The sequence below is a fragment of the Onychomys torridus genome, chromosome 1 (assembly GCF_903995425.1).
Source record: "Onychomys torridus chromosome 1, mOncTor1.1, whole genome shotgun sequence".
In the NCBI taxonomy this organism is placed as follows: Eukaryota; Metazoa; Chordata; class Mammalia; order Rodentia; family Cricetidae; genus Onychomys; species Onychomys torridus.
In genome coordinates this window covers 29,478,207-29,496,925 of record NC_050443.1, presented here as the reverse complement: position 1 = coordinate 29,496,925, position 18,719 = coordinate 29,478,207, and the positions used below count along the sequence as shown (strand labels likewise).

General features: G+C 39.4%; 1 protein-coding gene across 5 annotated transcripts in view; it reads left to right on the top strand.

The window, feature by feature from the left end:
* The window catches only part of Znf568 (zinc finger protein 568), a 60,258-nt gene that overhangs the window by 19,117 nt on the left and 22,422 nt on the right, over positions 1-18,719 (top strand). Inside the window, exon 7 of one of the 5 annotated variants that reach the window (XM_036177690.1) lies at positions 5,041-8,589. The exons of 3 other annotated variants lie outside the window; for them this stretch is intronic. In XM_036177690.1, the coding sequence (XP_036033583.1) occupies positions 5,041-6,602 (1,562 nt within the window). In that variant the 3' untranslated portion in view covers positions 6,603-8,589. Of the gene's footprint in view, positions 1-5,037; positions 8,590-18,719 lie in introns of those variants that run through there. One more of the 5 variants, XM_036177620.1, reaches the window with a different exon arrangement.

Below are 18,719 nucleotides of genomic sequence, written 5' to 3'. Positions count from 1 at the left end.
TCTCATCCGAGAAAAGAAACAAGTCTTGCTTGATCTCAGGGCTTCTTCTCTACCTTGACTGACCCATTTTCTGTTCTTTCCTTATATTCTGGAGTTTCATTGAAGATGTATTGATTATTCTGTTGTTTGTAGGGTGGAGTGTGGGCAGGTGTTTACTACCACCAAAGTGAAACACTGCTGTCTTGATCCCATAAACCACTCTTCTTGGAAATAGCTTTCTTCTTTGCTCTTCCCCTGGTTCTGATTTTTCTTTACTTCCCACTCATTGTTGGCTTTTTCTTGTTTTATAAAATGCTTTTGCATGACTCCTTTTCTCAGCTCTCCCTGGACTGTTAGGGGCCAGGCCAATTCAAAACTTTTCCAAAGTCCCTGCTGAAAGGACAAAGGGAGCATTCGTTTCTGTGTCCTCATCCATGGGCACACTTGGAGAGGGCTGGGGCAAGGGCCAGGGCCTCAAGGAGTCAAGGTTTCAGTTGCAGAGAACAGAGACTCTTCCCTGTAAAGGTCTGTGTTTATCAGTCCCACGGCCACTTTGTGCTTGGTCTGTGACTTACTTGAGATATCCTGTTGCTTGATAAGTGTCCTGCTGACGTCTTCCCATTGTGTGATAGCTTTCTGCTGGCTTTGTCCCGTTTCCCCTGCAAACAGTACATAAGAGGCTCTGCTGCCTAATAAACTTGTGTGCGCCATCAGCTTATACAGTCCTCCTGACCCCAGCTCTGCCTTCTTTATGTTCTCATCACTTCTTCTCTGCCCCCCACCCCCCACCAACACCTTACAGTTCAGGTTTAAAGTAGGTCTGAATTTCAAGCTACTCACAGTTGACGGCACTCCAGAGGTGTGGAAAAGCACAAGATGAGACAGTAGCAGCTCTGTTAGCAAACACAGTGAGTAAAGATGGCTTGGCTCTTGGTCACTTATACTTTTTATTAGAAATGAGGCTCATCCATTCTAACTAGATAGTTGACGTTTTCTTCCTATTTACTAAAAGTTTGGATTGGAATTTAGTTTGGACAACCTAAACTTCAAATACTTTCATAACTATTACTTTATGAAACGCTAACAGGCTTTTGGAGTATAGAATGGACAGATTTACCAGGATTCTGTGATAGTTCGTATAGACAAGAATCAGAACTTGTGGTGTTGTGTCTCTTGATCTAATGGAGCTGTTGTTTTTCTTGTATATGGTTTATTTTTTATTTCAGTATGTGTGTATGTATTTGTGCATGTGAGTGTGAAGGATAGAGACAACATTATCCTTAGGGATGCCATCCACTTCCTTTAAGATAGAGCCTCTCATTGGTCTGGAACTTACCAGTAAGGCTAACCTGGCTGGCCACTGAGCTAAAGGGATCCTCCTGTTCCCATTTGAGTGTTGGGGATTAAACCTGGGTCTTCCTGCTTGCAAGGCAGGCGCTTTACCGACTGCGCCATCTCCTCAGCCCAGCTTCTTTGTGTTTTCATACGCATTTTTAGTTTTCTCCAAAATCATACATGCACTCCTTTTAAGAAAGTCAATAGAATACAAATCTTGCCAGTTGGTGGTGGTGGCGGCGGCGTTGGCGCAAACCTGTAATCCCTGCCTTGGGAGGCAGAGGCAAGCGGATCTCTGTGAGTTCGAGGCCAGCCTGGTCTACTGAGCTGCTTCCAGGACAACCAGGACTACACAGAGAAGCCCTGTCTCAGAAAAAGGAAGAAAGAAGGAAAGGGAAGGAAGGGAGGAACAGACAGATAGACAGACTGACACATAGACAAATCTTATAGTGGTATCCTATTCTAACTTGATCTTTCCCCTCATTTAGAGAAATTACAAAAAATAAAAAAAAAAATTAAGGCAATACAGATTTTTATGCTTTTCGAGTACTAGACTGTACTGGTTAGATCAGAACCTAAAACCTTTGTGCAGTGTCCCAGATACTGGTATCTGTAAGTCTTTTATTTTTAAGTTTTCTCATGGCCTACCTGGAGGCACATACTTTAGGACACTAAGTGTTAGAGGCCTCACAATTTGGTATCTAAATGGTCATATAATTCCTACTTTTTTTCTTAACATGAATCCTTCTCTATCTGCTTGCTTCTATGTCTAGAGTCTCTGTGGTTCATTTTCTCTAGAAATAGAGACCCAGCCATTTTCTTATAGATTGTTAAGTGGTAGTGTAGTCAAGTCTACAAGAAAATGTGCTAGCTGCTGGTTAAGAAGCTGTGTGGATATTCAGTGGCTCACAGACTTTGGAGACTCAAGGACTAGACTTCCAGGAGTGAGTCACAAAGGCATGTCTACAGGAGTGAGCTGCTGAGGGAGTGCTTCCTTGGAAGGATCAATAAAGTACTATTGTTGGACTAAAGAAAGGCTTTCCAACTCTAAGTGCTCACTGCCTCTGTTTTAATCTCCTAAGAAAAAATGTACATCTCCTCATTTAGTTCTGAATCTAATGTTCATATGTGCGGGTGGCAATTCTGTAAGTCACATGTGAACCCTATATGCAGTTGTGTTTAGGAAGGGTACTTTGAACTGGTTCATCCTTTGTAAGATGGAAAGACATCTTGTGGTTGGAAGAGATGTTATTATACTTAAGCAGATCTGTATTTTCTGTCTGGGGTCTAATTGCTCCCTATTCAAATTTTAAAATTTCTTGTTTTTAATGCCAGTTTTATCCTTTTTTTTTTTTTTTTTTTTTTTTTTTTTTATGATAATAATTAAGGCCCTTGCCTGCCAAGCCTACAGCCTGGGCCCAATCCCTGGGATCCACATTGTGGAAGTAAAAAACTGACTCCTGCAAGTTGTCCTCTGACTTCCACATGTACTGCAAACATGCCCCCCCCCAAATCAATAAGTAAATAAAATGTAGTAAAAGTTTATTTTAAGAATCTAATTAATTTTTCAAAAAACTTCCAGATTGTCTTTAAAGTGGATGTAGCACCTTGCATTCCCAGCAGAGAGTCCCTGCTGTGCATCCTTGTCAGCCTCTGGTGGTATCTGGGACTAAGATTTGGCTACTCTACTAGCTGCTTAGTGCTATGTCTTTGATGTTTCAATTTGCAGGAACCTCCCATTGGCATACAGTGTTGAACGTGGTTACATATGCTTAGTGACCATGTCCTTCTAGTCCCTTAAGTAATTAGGCATCTGTCCTAATTCCTGTTAATTTGTTTTACTGGATGCTTTGTGCTGGAGGTAGGGATTGTCTTTGTTTTGGGTACACCGGTAGCTCACCATGTAACCCTGGCTGTCCTTGATCTTCCAGTCTTCCTGCTTCAGCCTGCAAGTGCTGGAGTCACAGGCATGTACAGCCTGGTTTTTGTTTTTAATGTCAAGTTTTGTGTTCTCTGTATATGTCAGTGATAATCTTTCTCATGTTTCTTCTGCAAGTACTTACTGTCTGTGGCCTAACTTCTCACTTGCTTGACTGTATCTTTGTAAAGTAGAAGTTTTTACATTTTAAGAAGTTCAGCCTACTATTTATCATTAATCAGGCCTTTTCTTGTCACCCCCTCTCCTGCCTACTGTCATAACCCAAACTTCGGCCTATGTTACCTTTTCCCAGTTTTACTGTTTTGTGCTTTACACTTAGCTCTATGATTTGAGTTACTTTCTGTGAAGTTGGTGTCTAGACTGATAGGGTTGATGCAGATGTCCAGTTGGAGCAGCTCTGTCTGTTGAAAAGGCCGGTTTTGTCCTATTTCTTTTGCTCCTTTGTCAAAGATTGACTGTATTTATTTTGAGTCTGTTTTCTGTGTTCTCTATTCTGTTCCATTGTTCTGTTTGTCTCTTCTACTGCCTACCAGACGATGTGATTGCTAGAGCTTAATAATAAGTCTTGAAGTCAGGTGGTATCTATCCATCCCCACCATTTTTCTCCTTTAATACTGTGTTCTCTGGTATTTTACCTCCATGTGAACTTTAGAATCAGTTTGTCTCTGTACACAGAGTAAAGTGAAAAATGAGATTGCTTTGAAGCTATGAATCAAATTAAGAACTAACATACTGAATGTTGGGGCTTTTCCCATCAGCATACAATATCCATTTATTTTTTGATTGTAGTAGTCAGAATTTCGTGGTTTTCCCATTACAGATCTTGTCATATGTTATTAGATTTGTATTTGTTTTGTTTTGAGGAATAATAATATAAATAATGATGCATTCTTAATTCTAAATTCTGCTTGTTTTTCATGATAAGCAATTGAGTTTTACATGTTAACCTTGTACGGGGCCACCTTGTTAAATAATGATTGGTTCCAGCAGATTTTAGTTATTGATTCTCTTATATCTTCTGCATAGATGACCACATTGTCCATGAACAGTGTTAATACTGCTTTTTCCGTCACTCCAATCTGTACATCTTTCATTTCCTTTTCTATCTTACTACATTAGCCAAATGTTCGGTGATAAAGAAAAAGTGATAAAAGGAGCACCCCAATCTTATTCCCTTTGAGTTCGTGGGTCATCTGATTCTTCCTGTGGCTTGTCATTTCATCTTCATGGTACTTTTGCTGTAGCATCTTACATGTGCTCTCCAGCTAACAGTCCTCTGCATACCATTCATCTTACATGATCTTGTTGAAATCTCTTTCTATTTCTTTTGCCTTTAAGGTGTGACCCTTTATTCTTTTTGGAAAGGAGAAGTAAACATATATCCTGTCTGCTGTGTTTAACCACAAATACTAATTTTATCTTGTAGTTACTTGACCCCTTATCTAGTCCTTTATGTATTTACCCTCTTGTTTTCATTCCATTCATTTTGCGGATTTCTTCATTGTATACAAGGATACTGTTTTTTTTAAAAAATCCTTCAGTGCTGCTTAGATCTACAAATGCCAGCTTGTTGTTGTTGTTGTTATTTTCTCTTAGCATTGTCTGTAGGGGTTAACTTCTTAGCCTTTAAGAACTGGGGGGCATTTGCATTTTAGTTTCTTTCTTATCAACTGACTAAGGCCAACCATAAAGACTCAACACCACATTAGTAAATTTCTAAATTATTATAAATAGTTTAGTGATAGAAAATTTCACAAGTAATGATTTTTGATCCTCCATTTTAGAAGTTTGGGAAGTTGATGAACAGATGGAGAAACAACAGGAAACACTTATGAGGAAAGTCACATCCATCTCCAAGAAAGCTCTGATTAAGAAAAATGTCATTGACTGTAAAAAGGTTGCAAAAATCTTTCCTCTGAGCTCAGATGTTGTTACTTCAAGACAAAGCCTCTATGATTGTGACTCACTTAATAAGTGTTTGGAACAAAATTTAGATATACTTAGTTATAAGAAAGGCTGTGTAACAGACAAAAATTTTGAATGTAATGAGTATGAGATGCCATTTTACCATTGCTCACCCTATGTCATAGCCCCCTTTAAATGTAATCAGTGTGGACAAGACTTCATTCATAAATTTGACCTCCTCAGACATGAGAGAAATCATACTGGAGAAAAACCTTATGGATGTAAAGAGTGTGGAAAATCTTTTAGCAGGAAGGAAAATCTCATCACACATCAGAAAATCCATACTGGGGAAAAACCGTATATGTGTACTGAATGTGGAAAAGCTTTCATTCAAATGTCTAACCTCATTAGACACCAAAGAATTCATACTGGGGAGAAACCTTATGCTTGTAAGGATTGTTGGAAAGCTTTCAGTCAGAAATCAAATCTCATTGAACACGAGAGGATCCACACTGGAGAAAAACCCTATGAATGTAAGGAATGTGGGAAAGCCTTCAGCCAGAAGCAAAATCTTATTGAGCATGAGAAAATTCACACCGGGGAGAAACCTTATGCATGTAATGAATGTGGTAGAGCTTTCTCTCGAATGTCATCTGTTACTCTGCATATGAGAAGTCACACAGGGGAAAAGCCCTATAAATGTAATAAATGTGGAAAAGCTTTCTCTCAGTGCTCAGTATTTATTATACATATGAGAAGCCATACAGGTGAGAAGCCTTATGTATGCAGCGAATGTGGAAAAGCCTTCTCACAAAGTTCTTCCCTTACTGTACATATGCGGAATCACACTGCTGAGAAGCCCTATGAGTGTAATGAGTGTGGGAAAGCCTTCAGCCGGAAAGAAAATCTTGTTACACATCAGAAAATTCATACTGGAGAGAAACCTTATGAATGTAATGAGTGTGGGAAAGCTTTTATTCAGATGTCCAACCTCATTAGACATCAGCGAATTCATACCGGTGAAAAACCCTATGCATGTACTGTATGTGGGAAAGCCTTTAGCCAGAAATCAAATCTTACTGAGCATGAGAAAATTCATACTGGAGAGAAACCTTATCATTGTAATCAGTGTGGGAAAGCCTTTAGTCAGAGACAAAATCTCCTTGAACATGAAAAAATCCATACTGGAGAGAAACCATTTAAATGTAATGAGTGCAGTAAAGCCTTTTCTCGAATCTCGTCCCTTACTCTTCATGTGAGAAGTCACACAGGAGAGAAACCTTATGAATGTAATAAATGTGGAAAAGCCTTCTCTCAGTGCTCATTACTTATTATACATATGAGAAGTCATACTGGTGAAAAACCCTTTGAATGTAATGAATGTGGGAAGGCATTTTCTCAGAGAGCATCCCTTTCTATACATAAAAGAGGTCATATAGGCTAGAAATGCCCAGTGTACTGAGGTAATGCCTCATATATTTGAAATAGCTTATGTAAGTGCAATAACAAAATCTTTTTGGAAAAATAATAGAACTTTGTTGGAGCTTATGAGCAAATGCAGAGAAATGTGTATATAGGTAAATACAGCATCATAAAATTTTCAATTCTGAAAATCTGTAGATAATACAGTTCCAAATAATCTCATAACATTTTTCTATAATATTTATAACGTGATTCTATAATTCACATAAAATAGAAGTGAAAACCAGACATGTTGTCTATACTGCCAGCATTTGGATGACAGGAAGATTGCCACAAGATTAAGGCCAGCCTGTTCTACATAGTAAGACTTTCTCAAGAGATAAAAGTCTATGGATTGATGAGATGATTTTAGAAACAGAATAGTCTGAACATACTTACTGTAATCCCTGCGCTCTGGAGACTGATGCAGACGAGTCTAGAGTTTGAGTTAGCCTGGGCAATGTAGTGAGCCCCTATCTCAAAACAAAACAAAAATATAACTCAAGTACTTAGACTTGCACTGTTCATAATGTACATTTACATTATGTAAATTTATAGCCACTTAAAAGTCTATAGCATAGGAGCATAATTAGGTGGGTAAACAGGTTATAGAGTGCCAGATACAGAGCTGTGTGAAATATGCGAACTTGGTGCTTGTTAAACATGAAATCATGAGTTGGCAGAGAAAGAACAATCTGGTCATTTGTTTCTGGAGTATTTGACTATTGGAGAAAGTTAAGTGTAAACAGTACTACAACATAATAAACACTATTCCAAAGGATTTGAATACTGAATTGTGAAAAACTCAGACCTTGAAGCCATTGGATGTTGATGAATATGATGTTGTATGCATACAGTCCTAGTGCTTGGGAGGTAAAGGCAGGAGGATAAGGAGTTCAAGGTCAGCTTTGACTATATAGCAAGCTAAAGTAAGCCTGGGCTACGTAAGACTATCTTTAAAAAAAAAATTACAACTCTTTATAACTTGAAGCCAATTTTGAAAATGTAAAATGATCATACAGTTCTAGTTCAGATTAGTTTTATTTCTATTAGCGGCTCTAGAAATTTGTAAATAAAGAAGAGGAAACATGCATGTAAATTGAAAACCTGGATGCCCAGCAGTGAGCTAATGGAATACAATACAACCTACCCCAAGGATGGAATAGTGTGTAGCACTTAAAAACAAGTAGCTGCATAGTGTGTAACAGAGATAGTTACCTAAAACAGTGTTGAGTGGGAAGTAAGATGCAATGAAACATACTGTTTATTATCCACATAAGTTGCAATGAAATCCTTTACAAAGAATAGAACTGGTTTGATTGAAATTGCTATTGAATAGAAACTAGTTTTATTAAAAAACTTGTGTGTGTATGTATGTATGTATGTATGTAGTTATTTAAAGTTGATTAGAAAGATATATGCTAAATTCTTTTTAGTTTTGTCTATCACAAGACGTTGGGGCTGAGGGTGAGAGGATGTTGATGGGAAGGCCTTTTCTGTCTTTAAAAGACAGTAGGATAGAAAATAAATCTTAAAAGTTAGTGAAACTTGGTAGTAAATAGACTTGTCTTTTCTTCTAATATCGTCAGAACAATTCATGCAAGTACCTGAGGAGATTCTCTTTAAACAGATAAGCTATGACACACAAGGTGATTCCTTTTTTTCTCCAAGATGATGGTGGTGTTTTCTTAGTTATTTCTCACTACTAACTGGCTAAGGGAAACCTGTGTCCATTGAAAAAAATGTTATAAAGGATTCATGTGCCCTTTCAGATGCTAAACCATTTTATCAGAAATATTTCCATATGCCTCCCAGCATCCCAGGAGCTGATGCAAAAGGATTAGGATTTTGAAATCACTCTGCCTCCATAGTAAAACAAACTTTGTCTGAGGGAAAGATCAGTTGCTAAAGGCCATCTCTTGCAAACATGAGGACCTGAGTTTGATCCCCAAAACCTGTGCTTTAAAAAAATAATAAGTGAAGCCTAGTGGTTCACACTTGTAATCCCAGTATTGGGGAGAGACAGGTTCCTGTGCCCTGCTACCCAACTAGCCTAGCCTATTCGGTAAGTTCTAGGCCAGTTAGAAATCCTCGCCCCCACCCCCCACATCCCCAAGTGAATTGCTCCTGAGGAACAACACCCAACAGACATGCACACACTGAATAATACATATATACATACCCACACAGTACTTAGAATGGTACTAGGTACTAAAAATTTGAAGTTAGTATGTTTTATTCTATGATATTTCGTTTCAAATTTAGCATTTTTTGATATTTGGATTCATCTTTCAACCAATGGTTTATTAAATTCAAGTAAGTTTTTATTGTAAAATTGAAAATACGAACTCAACATTAATAGATGTACTGTGGTTATTTTCTTTGATAAAGTGCTGAAGATTGATGTTATAAATTGATTTCTTATTTAGACAGCTACTCTACCACTGAGCCATATATAACCAATCCCCTTATTTAAATTCATCATTGAAGCAATGATGTTGTCTTAGGTTCAAGTAAATCTTTGTCATAAATTATTATTATTTACTTGCTCATTTGAAGCCAAGTCTCATGTATCATGGTCTGTCTTCAACTTGCTATGTAGCTGAGGATCAGTATGAACTTCTGATCCTCCTTCCTCTCCACCTCCCAAATGCTGAGACTATGTGCCACCCTGCCTAGCTTATGAATTGCTTTAACTGAGCAATATTCTCAGCACAAATTATCCTAAGTTTGAAAATCTGAAGTTGGTGTAATATAAAATGTGCTTTTTGTTTCTTTGTGATTTTTTTTGTATGTATGTATGTATGTATGTATGTATGTATGTATGTATGTGTATAGTGCTAAGATGCAGACCCAGGGCTTTGCGCATGTTTGGCAGACACTCTACTACTTTTCACTGTCCTCACCTTTGGTTTTCTGAGACAGGTTTCCATATGTAGCTCAGACTGGCATTGAACTCATGATCCTTCTTCCTCAGCTTCCAGAAGTGAGTTCATATGCATTGATGCTGTGCCCAGCTGAAAATGTTTTATTTACTATTTTAGGGTATCATTATCTACTACATATTTCCCCTACTCTTGTGTCTACCATTGTTCCACAAAGGATTTATTAGGCTCTTAACTAATTAATATGTTTAGCATCATGCAGAATTAATAAGATGTTCTAGGGAATTTGCATTGTGATGTTACCCTATGGTTTTGCATGTGGTTTACATAGGCATTAATCTTATTGTTAATGAATGCATTTTGAGAAGCCTTTTTTCTCTTAGGTGGCTATACACAATTTTACTGTTCAGTCTTAACTTTCAGCCCATTTTTAATCCTTTGAAAACCATTGACTTCGTGGCTTATCTAGTTTTGGTCGGAAGCAGTGAGATCCCAAATTCTGAGCAATATCCTCTGAAAGGTCCTTATTCTCTTAATATATGAGACAGTCTTTAAGATAATTCAAAAAATTACCATCTTTACAGCATTATTTGATGAGCAAAAGGCCACTAATGCATTTTTTAAAAATAAGAATTAAGAGTGTTGGTCAAAGAGATCTTCAGATTTTATATTTGCACATTAATTGGTTTGAAGTTGACTTCACATACGTAAAAATCTCTTTCAGTTAAAAATTATTAAATACAACCATGTCTCTTTCAGTTAAAAATTATTAAATACAACCATGTCTCTTTCAGTTTGGACTGTTACGTGGTATTTTGGATGATGGACAGTAGCTTATCATAAATAACAGGAATTAATTTTAATGGAAAGAGTGTTTAACTGAAGTATTAATAAAGAATCATTGTCATTTTATGTATTTTGTTCTTTGATAGGCTTCATACTAAGTCTAGTTTCGTAAGCATACTTAATATTTATAGATGTAAAAATAATTTTCAAATTCATAAAGTGTCCACATAAGAACCCTATGTAAATATTCTCAGTTGTAGTGCATTGGTTTTGGGGGGTGGGTTGGTTTTTAGTTTTTGGCTAGACCCATCTTTTTTCTCCATTTTTTTTTTCCTGTGTTTTTCTTTTTTATTTTGGGCCTGTGTTTCATATGCCATATACAGTTGTGTAAGGTGTATGGAATACAAGCCTCTGCTGCCTCTTCAGAAACATGGATTTGAAGAAAACAGAGAATTAACTTTTCACTGCAGATTGGAAGGGCCTCCTTAGGGTCCTCTTTGGGCTTGACACCCCCCACCCCCAGCCCTACCTCCACCCCCCCAGTAAGACTAGCTAAACTCTCTGGATGGGGTGAAGTGCCTGGTTATAAACTGAACCTGGAGTCTAAGAGTTTCACTGATTGTGATTGTTTACCAGGGAGCAAATGATCTGTCCTCTCTAAATTTACACCCCTTCCTCTGTCTTTAGTGTTAGGACCAGAGATACACCAGCAGAAGTGAATGCAGTAGGATTTGCTCACGTGAAAAATGAAAAAGACACAAACTAAGCTTGTGTTTTCATGGTGAGCATGTGTAAGCATGCATAAATGTCAGCTCTTTTGAAATACAGTGGGGAGTGTTGTCTATAACAAAGCTCTACTAGGCAGAACACATTACAGACCTTATCTACTGGAGGGAAGGGCATGTGGCCACTAAGCACCCTATGTCTTGCCAAGACACTAACAGAGATAAATGTGCTTTTGAAGGCCATATGCTAGGACTCATGGCAGTGCAATGTGAGATTGAATAGAATTATAGAGTGCTTCCTCTCTTGAACACTGGAGCACCAAATAGTAGGGCTGCTATATAAAACAGAATTGTGAAGCTGGGCAGTGGTGGCTTGTGCCTTTAATCCCAGCCCTTGAGAGGTAGAGGCAGGTAGATCTCTGAGTTTGAGGCCAGCCTGGTCTACAGAGTTCCAAGACAGCCAGAGGTACACAGAGAAATCCTGTCTGGGGGTGGAAAAAAACAGACTTAGGAGATAAACTAAGACAGACATCTTAGTGGATGAGAGGGCCCATAAGAACTAGGGGAAATTCACACCAGCCACGGGAAGGTATAGTCAAGTATGCAAACAGATAAGTAATGTAAGCAAAGAAATGGAACATTTCCCAAAGGCTCAAGAGGAAGTGCTAGGAAAGACATCTTTGATGGGCTTGTCAGTGCACTGCACAGTACTGAGCCAAGGAAAGATGCAGTAAGCTGAAAACATGTCAGCTGAAATTTCTGAGACTGAAATGCCAACTCAGAATGGCTGTGAACTGGGGATCAATTAAAAATGTAACATAATTGCCACTGCGATGTCCAAAGAAGGAAGAGAAAAAGAAACAAATATGTCGAAGACTAATGGCTGAGACTTTACAAGATTATGATGGCAAATCACAGGTCCAGTAGGTTCAAAAGAAGCACATTAAATATGGAAAACTGTATCTGTGTATATCATTCTAAAACTGTTAAAAAAAAGAAAAGAAAAGAAAAGACAAAGACAAAGCAAACCTTGAAAGAAGCCAATGGGGAGGGCTTTTCAAAGACCCTCCTGTTGTAACATATGTCATGGTTCATTTTGTGTTGTTAATATTCCATAGAAGAAGGCTTAAGAATCATGTTGGATTTCTTTTCAGAAATCATGTGAAGTATTTAATGTGTTTTTAAAGTTTGAATTCTATAGTGAAGTGATTAAGATGAGAGGAAATTTTAACTTTCTTAGAGCTAGACACTGAAGGAAACCTCTCTCTGTCCTGGTTTTCTGTGGAAGAGGCTTCTGAGGCTGTAGCCAAGGAACCCACACCTTACAGAAGTAACTGTGAAGTTTGAGATTCGTCAGTCTTTGAGAAGTGAGGGGAGAGTCAGGACTCTTGGTACTCAAAGTATATATTTCCCTGAATTAGAAAAACATACAAGAAACACTTTAACTTCAGCCCCAAAGGATCTAACATCCTCTTCTGGCCCCTATGGACACTGTACATATGTAAGCACAGACATACATTCAGGCAAAACACCCAATACATGATAAATTAATTTTTTAACTTAAAATACTGATGCAAAAAAGCCTTGGGAAAACATCCGAAAACAATTTAAATGTATGTTCACAAGAATTACACACCATAATAAAATGATATTTCTGGAATGAAAGGATGACTTTTCATATAAAAACCAATAAATGAAGCCACGCCACATTAATATACTAAAGACACAATCATTTCAGTTGACTTAAAAAGGCACTTGACAGAATTCACGCCCACTTCTTTTAAAGGTTGAGTATCTAGGTGCTGTGCATATTTACAATCCGAGAACTTGGGAAGTGGAGGTAGGAGAGTCGAGTGCAAGACTAGTCTGTGCTACATGAGATTGAGTCCCAGAAACAAAAAGCACCCTCTGAATAAAATAATCAAAGGAAAGTAATCAGCAGGTCTTCTCTACTAAGGAAAGGACACTTAGCCACTGTTGTCTCCCTCTAGCTGACTTATCTCACTAACGAAAGATTTAACAACAACTACGCAAGTGTCATTAAAAACCTTAGTGGTGAAAGACGAGGTCCTCTTGACACAGCCCCTCAGCAGGTGAAGAAAGTTCAGTCTGTGCCTAACAGTGGGGTATTGTTTAACAGTAAGTGAGTTCCTGGAACGTGCTGGAATGTGGAGGGTCTTTGAACACATTATACTAAGTGAAGCGAGCCAAACACAAAAGGCTAAGTTTATATAACGTTCACTTACTGAAGTACCTAGACTATGAGAATTTAGAAGTTAGCATAGAGGTTACCAGGGACTAGGGTGGGGAGAAATGGGGTGATGTTTAATGGGCAAAACAAATGATGAGGATTGTCTGGATATAGTGGTCATCGCTGTATAATATTGAAAATACACTAAATGCTTCTGAATAGCCATACGTGAAAAGGAACAAAGTGATAAATCTTCACACTTGTTAAAAACTCTTCTCATGATTCTATGTTGTCTCAAGAGTCATTTCTTGCCAGATGGTGGTGGCGCACGCCTTTAATCCCAGCACTCAGAGGCAGAGGCAGGCAGATCTCTGAGTGTGAGGCCAGCCTGGTCTACAGAGAGAGATCCAGGACAGCCAGGGCTACACAGAGAAACCCTGTCTTTAAAAAAGTCATTTTCTTCAGTGGGTTTACTTTTCCTATGTCCTTGATATCTAGTACTTTGATTGTGTAGTGGACATGATGACTACATTGTCAAGATGCTAGACTTTTTCATATTTTTAAAAATATTTTAGTTGAAATAGAATTACATCATTTTCTGCCTTCCCTTCCCTCCAGCCCCTCCCATGCCCCCCACTCTCAAGCTGATAGCCCCCTTTTCTTTGATTGTTACTGTTACATACATATACAACATAAATACACACACGTTTGTATGCACAAATATTTAAATACAACCTGTTGAGTTTTTATTGTTTGGGTGTGATTGGTTTCAGGGCTGACCACTCTGCCTTGGACAGCCAATAAGGGGGTCTTGCCTGGAGAGGTTATTCTTCTCCCAGAAGTTGGTAATTGCCTAGAGTTCTTCATCTAGGGGTGGGACCCTTCAAAATCTTCCTCTTCCATGTTAGTTATGTTCATTGGTACTGCCATTGTTCTAGTCTTATTTATGTGTCCGTTTCTAAGAGAGACCATTTCACAGCAGACTTCCTGGTATTCTAACTCATGGAGTATCCTCGTCCCCTCTTCCTTGGCATTCCCTGAGCCATAGCTGCAGGAGCTGTGATATGTGGCACAGATGTACCCTTTGGAACTTGGCTCCCTGCAGTCGGTTGATCTCTGCACTGTGTCTAGTTGTGGTTTTTGAGATGGTCTCCATTTGCTGCAGAGACAGGCTTTAATGAGGGTTGGTAACTACAATTATCCATGGGTCTAAGGTTAAGATTTAGACTGTACTAAGGAATTACATTGATGTAGCATAGTGGTGGTAGATTCTTTTCTAAGGTCCACGACCTCACTAACCCTGAAAGGTTGGCTAGGTTTCCAGGGGCCATCATGATTGCCCTCTTGTTGAGTAGGCCTGAAGTCCAGTGCAACGGCTGTTGGTGTCCACCGCCATGTGAGTGCCGCCTATTGCATCTTTACCGGATGCTTGCCATGTTGGTCACTGTTGAGGTGCTGCAGCTGGGTAGGACTGTTTAATTGCTTCCCTCCCTTGGCAGCTTATAAAGTATTTTCTAGAACCATAGAAATTAGATCCAAATGAAGAGGCTTTCAGGCCAGGTCCAGCTTGAATTATCCAAAACCTGTGTCTTAAGTGTGCAGTGTCTTTAGTACTGGGGAGCAACCCCCAGCCCCCGAGAGGCAACACAGACTACATCGATAGGCTATGATCTAAATGTCCTTCATTAGGGGAATGAATAATGAACATGTGGTCCATATACACAACTGAATGCTGTTCAGTTCTAAAGTATAATTAAATCACAGACTTGGCAGGTAAGTGGCTATATATTGAGTAAGGTAACCCAGGCCCAAAAAGACAAATGCCATATTTTCTCTCTCATCTGCAGTTCCTAGCCCCAAATCCCCAGATGTGATATATGACATGGAGTAACCACAGACACCAGGAAAGTAAAAAGGGGCCACAAGTGGAGGGGAGGTAGAGGGGAATAGGTGGGATGCAGCGGGATACAGAAAGATGCTAGAATCTACTACACTTCTTCAAAGAGTGTTGGTTTCAATCCTCAAAAGCAGAACTTGGCTAAACTTAAAGCCTAGACTGTCTTTCCTGGAGGAGGCAGTAACAGAAATGATTTCCCCTTCTCTAGTCATCCAGCTCTTAAGTTCCCTGGGCTCTTTGGCATCCCTAAATATGCAAGGCTCAGGCATCTCTCAAAGGTTTGAGATGCTCAGCCAGGAAAGGCACATGTGCCCAGCAGGACAACATGAGTTTTGTCCCTGGAATCCACATAAAATAACTTGAACACACAACTAATAAACTGACCAATTAGGCATAATATCTAAGATGTGCACCTGAAAATTCGAGACACTACATTCCTTAATTCAAAAGGAAGAGGAGGTAGAAATTGATCATTTGAAAAATCAGCCAAATAGTATTAGATGTGATCTTGAACTGTGCTCTACATGTGAGCTTAAGCCAGGCGTCCATCATGAAAGCCTGAGGCTTTGAGTGTCAAGAAGCAAGAAAATTATCAAAGATTTCTGAGATCATTCAAAAGACCAAAAGAGCCCTTAAAGGGACTCTTAGTGGCCCAAAATAAAATGCCTTTGACAATAATCATATTAATGGCTGCAAATTGATGTCAGCTTAAAGTATCTAAATGTATAAAATATGAAAATCTGTACAAATCAACTAATCTTAGGAAAACACAAGGCAAGAAGTCAATATTCATCTTTTGCTGCTGGCTAGTGTACCAACTCCAAACTCTGAAAATAAGGGGATTAGAAGGAAATAATTAAAAATACACCTTCCCTTTTTTGAATAATTTATTTTTATTTTTATTTTATATATATGTCTGTGTCTGTGAATGTGTGCTATGTGTGTGCAGTGCCTGTAGAGGCCAGAAGAGGTCATTGGATCCCCCGGAGCTGGAGGTACAGACAGTTGTGAGTTGGCCGACCTGTGCTAAGAGCAGAACTCTGGTTCTCTGGAAGAGCACAAAGTACTCAGAAGAGTACTGCTCAGCCATCTTTCCAACCCCCAGAGTACCTTTCCACATGTTACCGGCTACCTGTGCAGCTTCGTGTATGAAATGCTTGTTCTAGTCTATTGCCATTTGCATCTGTCTGTCTATCTATCTGTCTGTCTGTCTGCCTGTCTATCTATCATGTGTATATAGGTGTACATGTGGTCAGCAGACAGTTTGTGGAAGTCTATCATTTGAGTCCCTGGGCTTGAACTCAGCTTGTCAGACTCTGAGCAAGCACCTTTACCCACTGAGCCATATCTCTGGCACTTCTAGTGCCATTTTTTATTATGAGTGCAGGTCCAAAGATGGCTTGTGGAGTTGGGTCTCTCCTTTTATTATGTGGGTCCCAGTATTGAACTCAGGTTCTCAGGCTTTGTGGCAAGTATCTTTTCCCACCTAAACCATCTTGCTGTTCCCTTGAAAGTGTGTGTGTGTGTGTGTGTGTGTGTGTATGTGTGTGTATACACGTGTGTACACACACATAGGCATTTATGGGAAAGGGCTCGTTGAGTAACATGTTTGATGAGGAAGCCTGAAGGCCTGAGTTCAGATTCCCAGCTCCAACATCAAAAGCCAATGTGAGGTGGCACATGCCTATAGCCCCAGTCTTTTGTTGGGGAGCAGAGTCACTGGTTCCCTGAAACTCACCAGTCTGCCAGTGTAGCTGAAGTGAGCCCCATGTTCAGGAAGACAGACTCATTCAAATCAGGTGGAGAGCAGTCTAAGATACTCAAAATCAGTATCTGACCTCTACATGTGCACACAGGGTTTATGTGCCTGTATACACACATGCATTACACGTACAAATTGTGTTCATGTACAGAATTTCACCATGGGTTTTTGGCTATCTCTTGATATGATCATGTGATGTACTACTTTAGCCTGTTGATATGATGGGTTACATGAATGAACTTCCAGATGTTGAACAGTTGCAGATCTTGGTTGTGGTATATAATTCTTCTATCCTGTTAGACTTTGATTTGCTAATATTTTGTTCAGGATTTTTGCACTTGTGTTCAGAGAGATGTTAGTCTGTGGTTGGTTGTTTTCTTGTGGTAATTATCCTTTTGTTCTAGGAATGGCCTTCCAGAATGAGTTAAGAAACTAGTTTCTTCCTTGTTTGACAGAATTTATTAGTGAATGTTTCTGGGCCTTGTGCTGTTTTCAAAGTTAATAATCATTGATTCTGTATCTCCTCCTATTTTAAGGCTTTTATACTTTTTTCTGTAGTTAGATTTTCTTTTCGTTGTTTTTCAGCCCTTGATTTGTTTTAGAAGTTTGTATTGAAACATACTCAAGCTCCACAGACATCCTTTGTTTCTTTTGCAGTGGTTCTGACCTGTGGTGTTTCTGCTTTATTTTTATTTAGAGTTTTCATCTTTCAGATTACATTGCCCACTTTTTTCTTGCTTTTTTTTTCTTTTTTTTCTTTTTTTTTTTAAATTTATCCACTAAGCCTTTAGCATGCTACTCTGTTTTAAATCCTTTCTGTTTTAACTACAATGTTCTTGTCGTACCTGAATCAGGTTTTTGTCCTTGCTCTGTTACTCCAAACTCTGGTGTTTTGTTTTTACTGTACCTTGCAATGTGTTGTTGTTGTTGTTGTTGTTGTTGTTGTTGTTGTTGTTGAAAACTGGGCGTCTCTTGGCAAAAGTAACTCAAGCAGACCTATAGTGGTGTGATAGGTGGAGGTGGAGGGAAGCAGCCGAGTCCTGGGAGACTCTGGGATCTTGTCCTCGCGTCTCCATTCTGAAGTTACTTTCCCTCTTTACAGTGAGTGTCCCCTGTTCTAGAACTTGATGGGAGGAAACCGTTGTGTGTCTGATCTCAGTCATTCAGTGAACTGGTGCTCTGGACTGTGAACTACTTCCCATGTAGTTTTTACCCAGTAGGTAGAATGGAGTGACTACAGTGAACCCCCATCCCCAGGCTAGTTAGTGATAATGAAACCCCACGAGGTTAAGCTCTTGCTTAAGGCTTCTGGGGCTGGTTTTGTGAAGAACAGAGTGCTCTGGGTGTCTTTCAGAGGGTGGCTTTCCCCACTTCCTGTGAGATGCACAGTGGAGAATTTCTCTGATCTCTGCTAAGAACCTGGTGAGGCAGCAGCTAGAGAGCAGACAAGCTCCTGAGCCCTCCGCCTGGAAAAGGCCTGTCCCCACACACCTTGTTCCCACTTCTGGTGTTTCCTTCTGTACACCAGCCACTCCTAAAGTTAGACAGGCTTGGGTTGATGCTCGGGGTAGGGCAGACATTTTGGAAAGAGGGAACACATCTGTAATAAATATACTTTATTATTCCTCAGTGCTACCCATTTCTGTTCTGTGTGTGCTGCTGAGCTGGACAGCAGGCAAATAAGCCACGCTGAGCAGCCAATGGAGAAAAGACTGCATGTGTTGTCACAGGGACGGTGACAAGTGCTGCCGCTAATGGCTGTGGGGGAGAGGAGGAAACGGCCTGTACTGGTCATGGTCCTCCTCTTCTCTACTGGCCTCAGGTCATGGGCTTTCCATCTTCTCCATGTTTAGC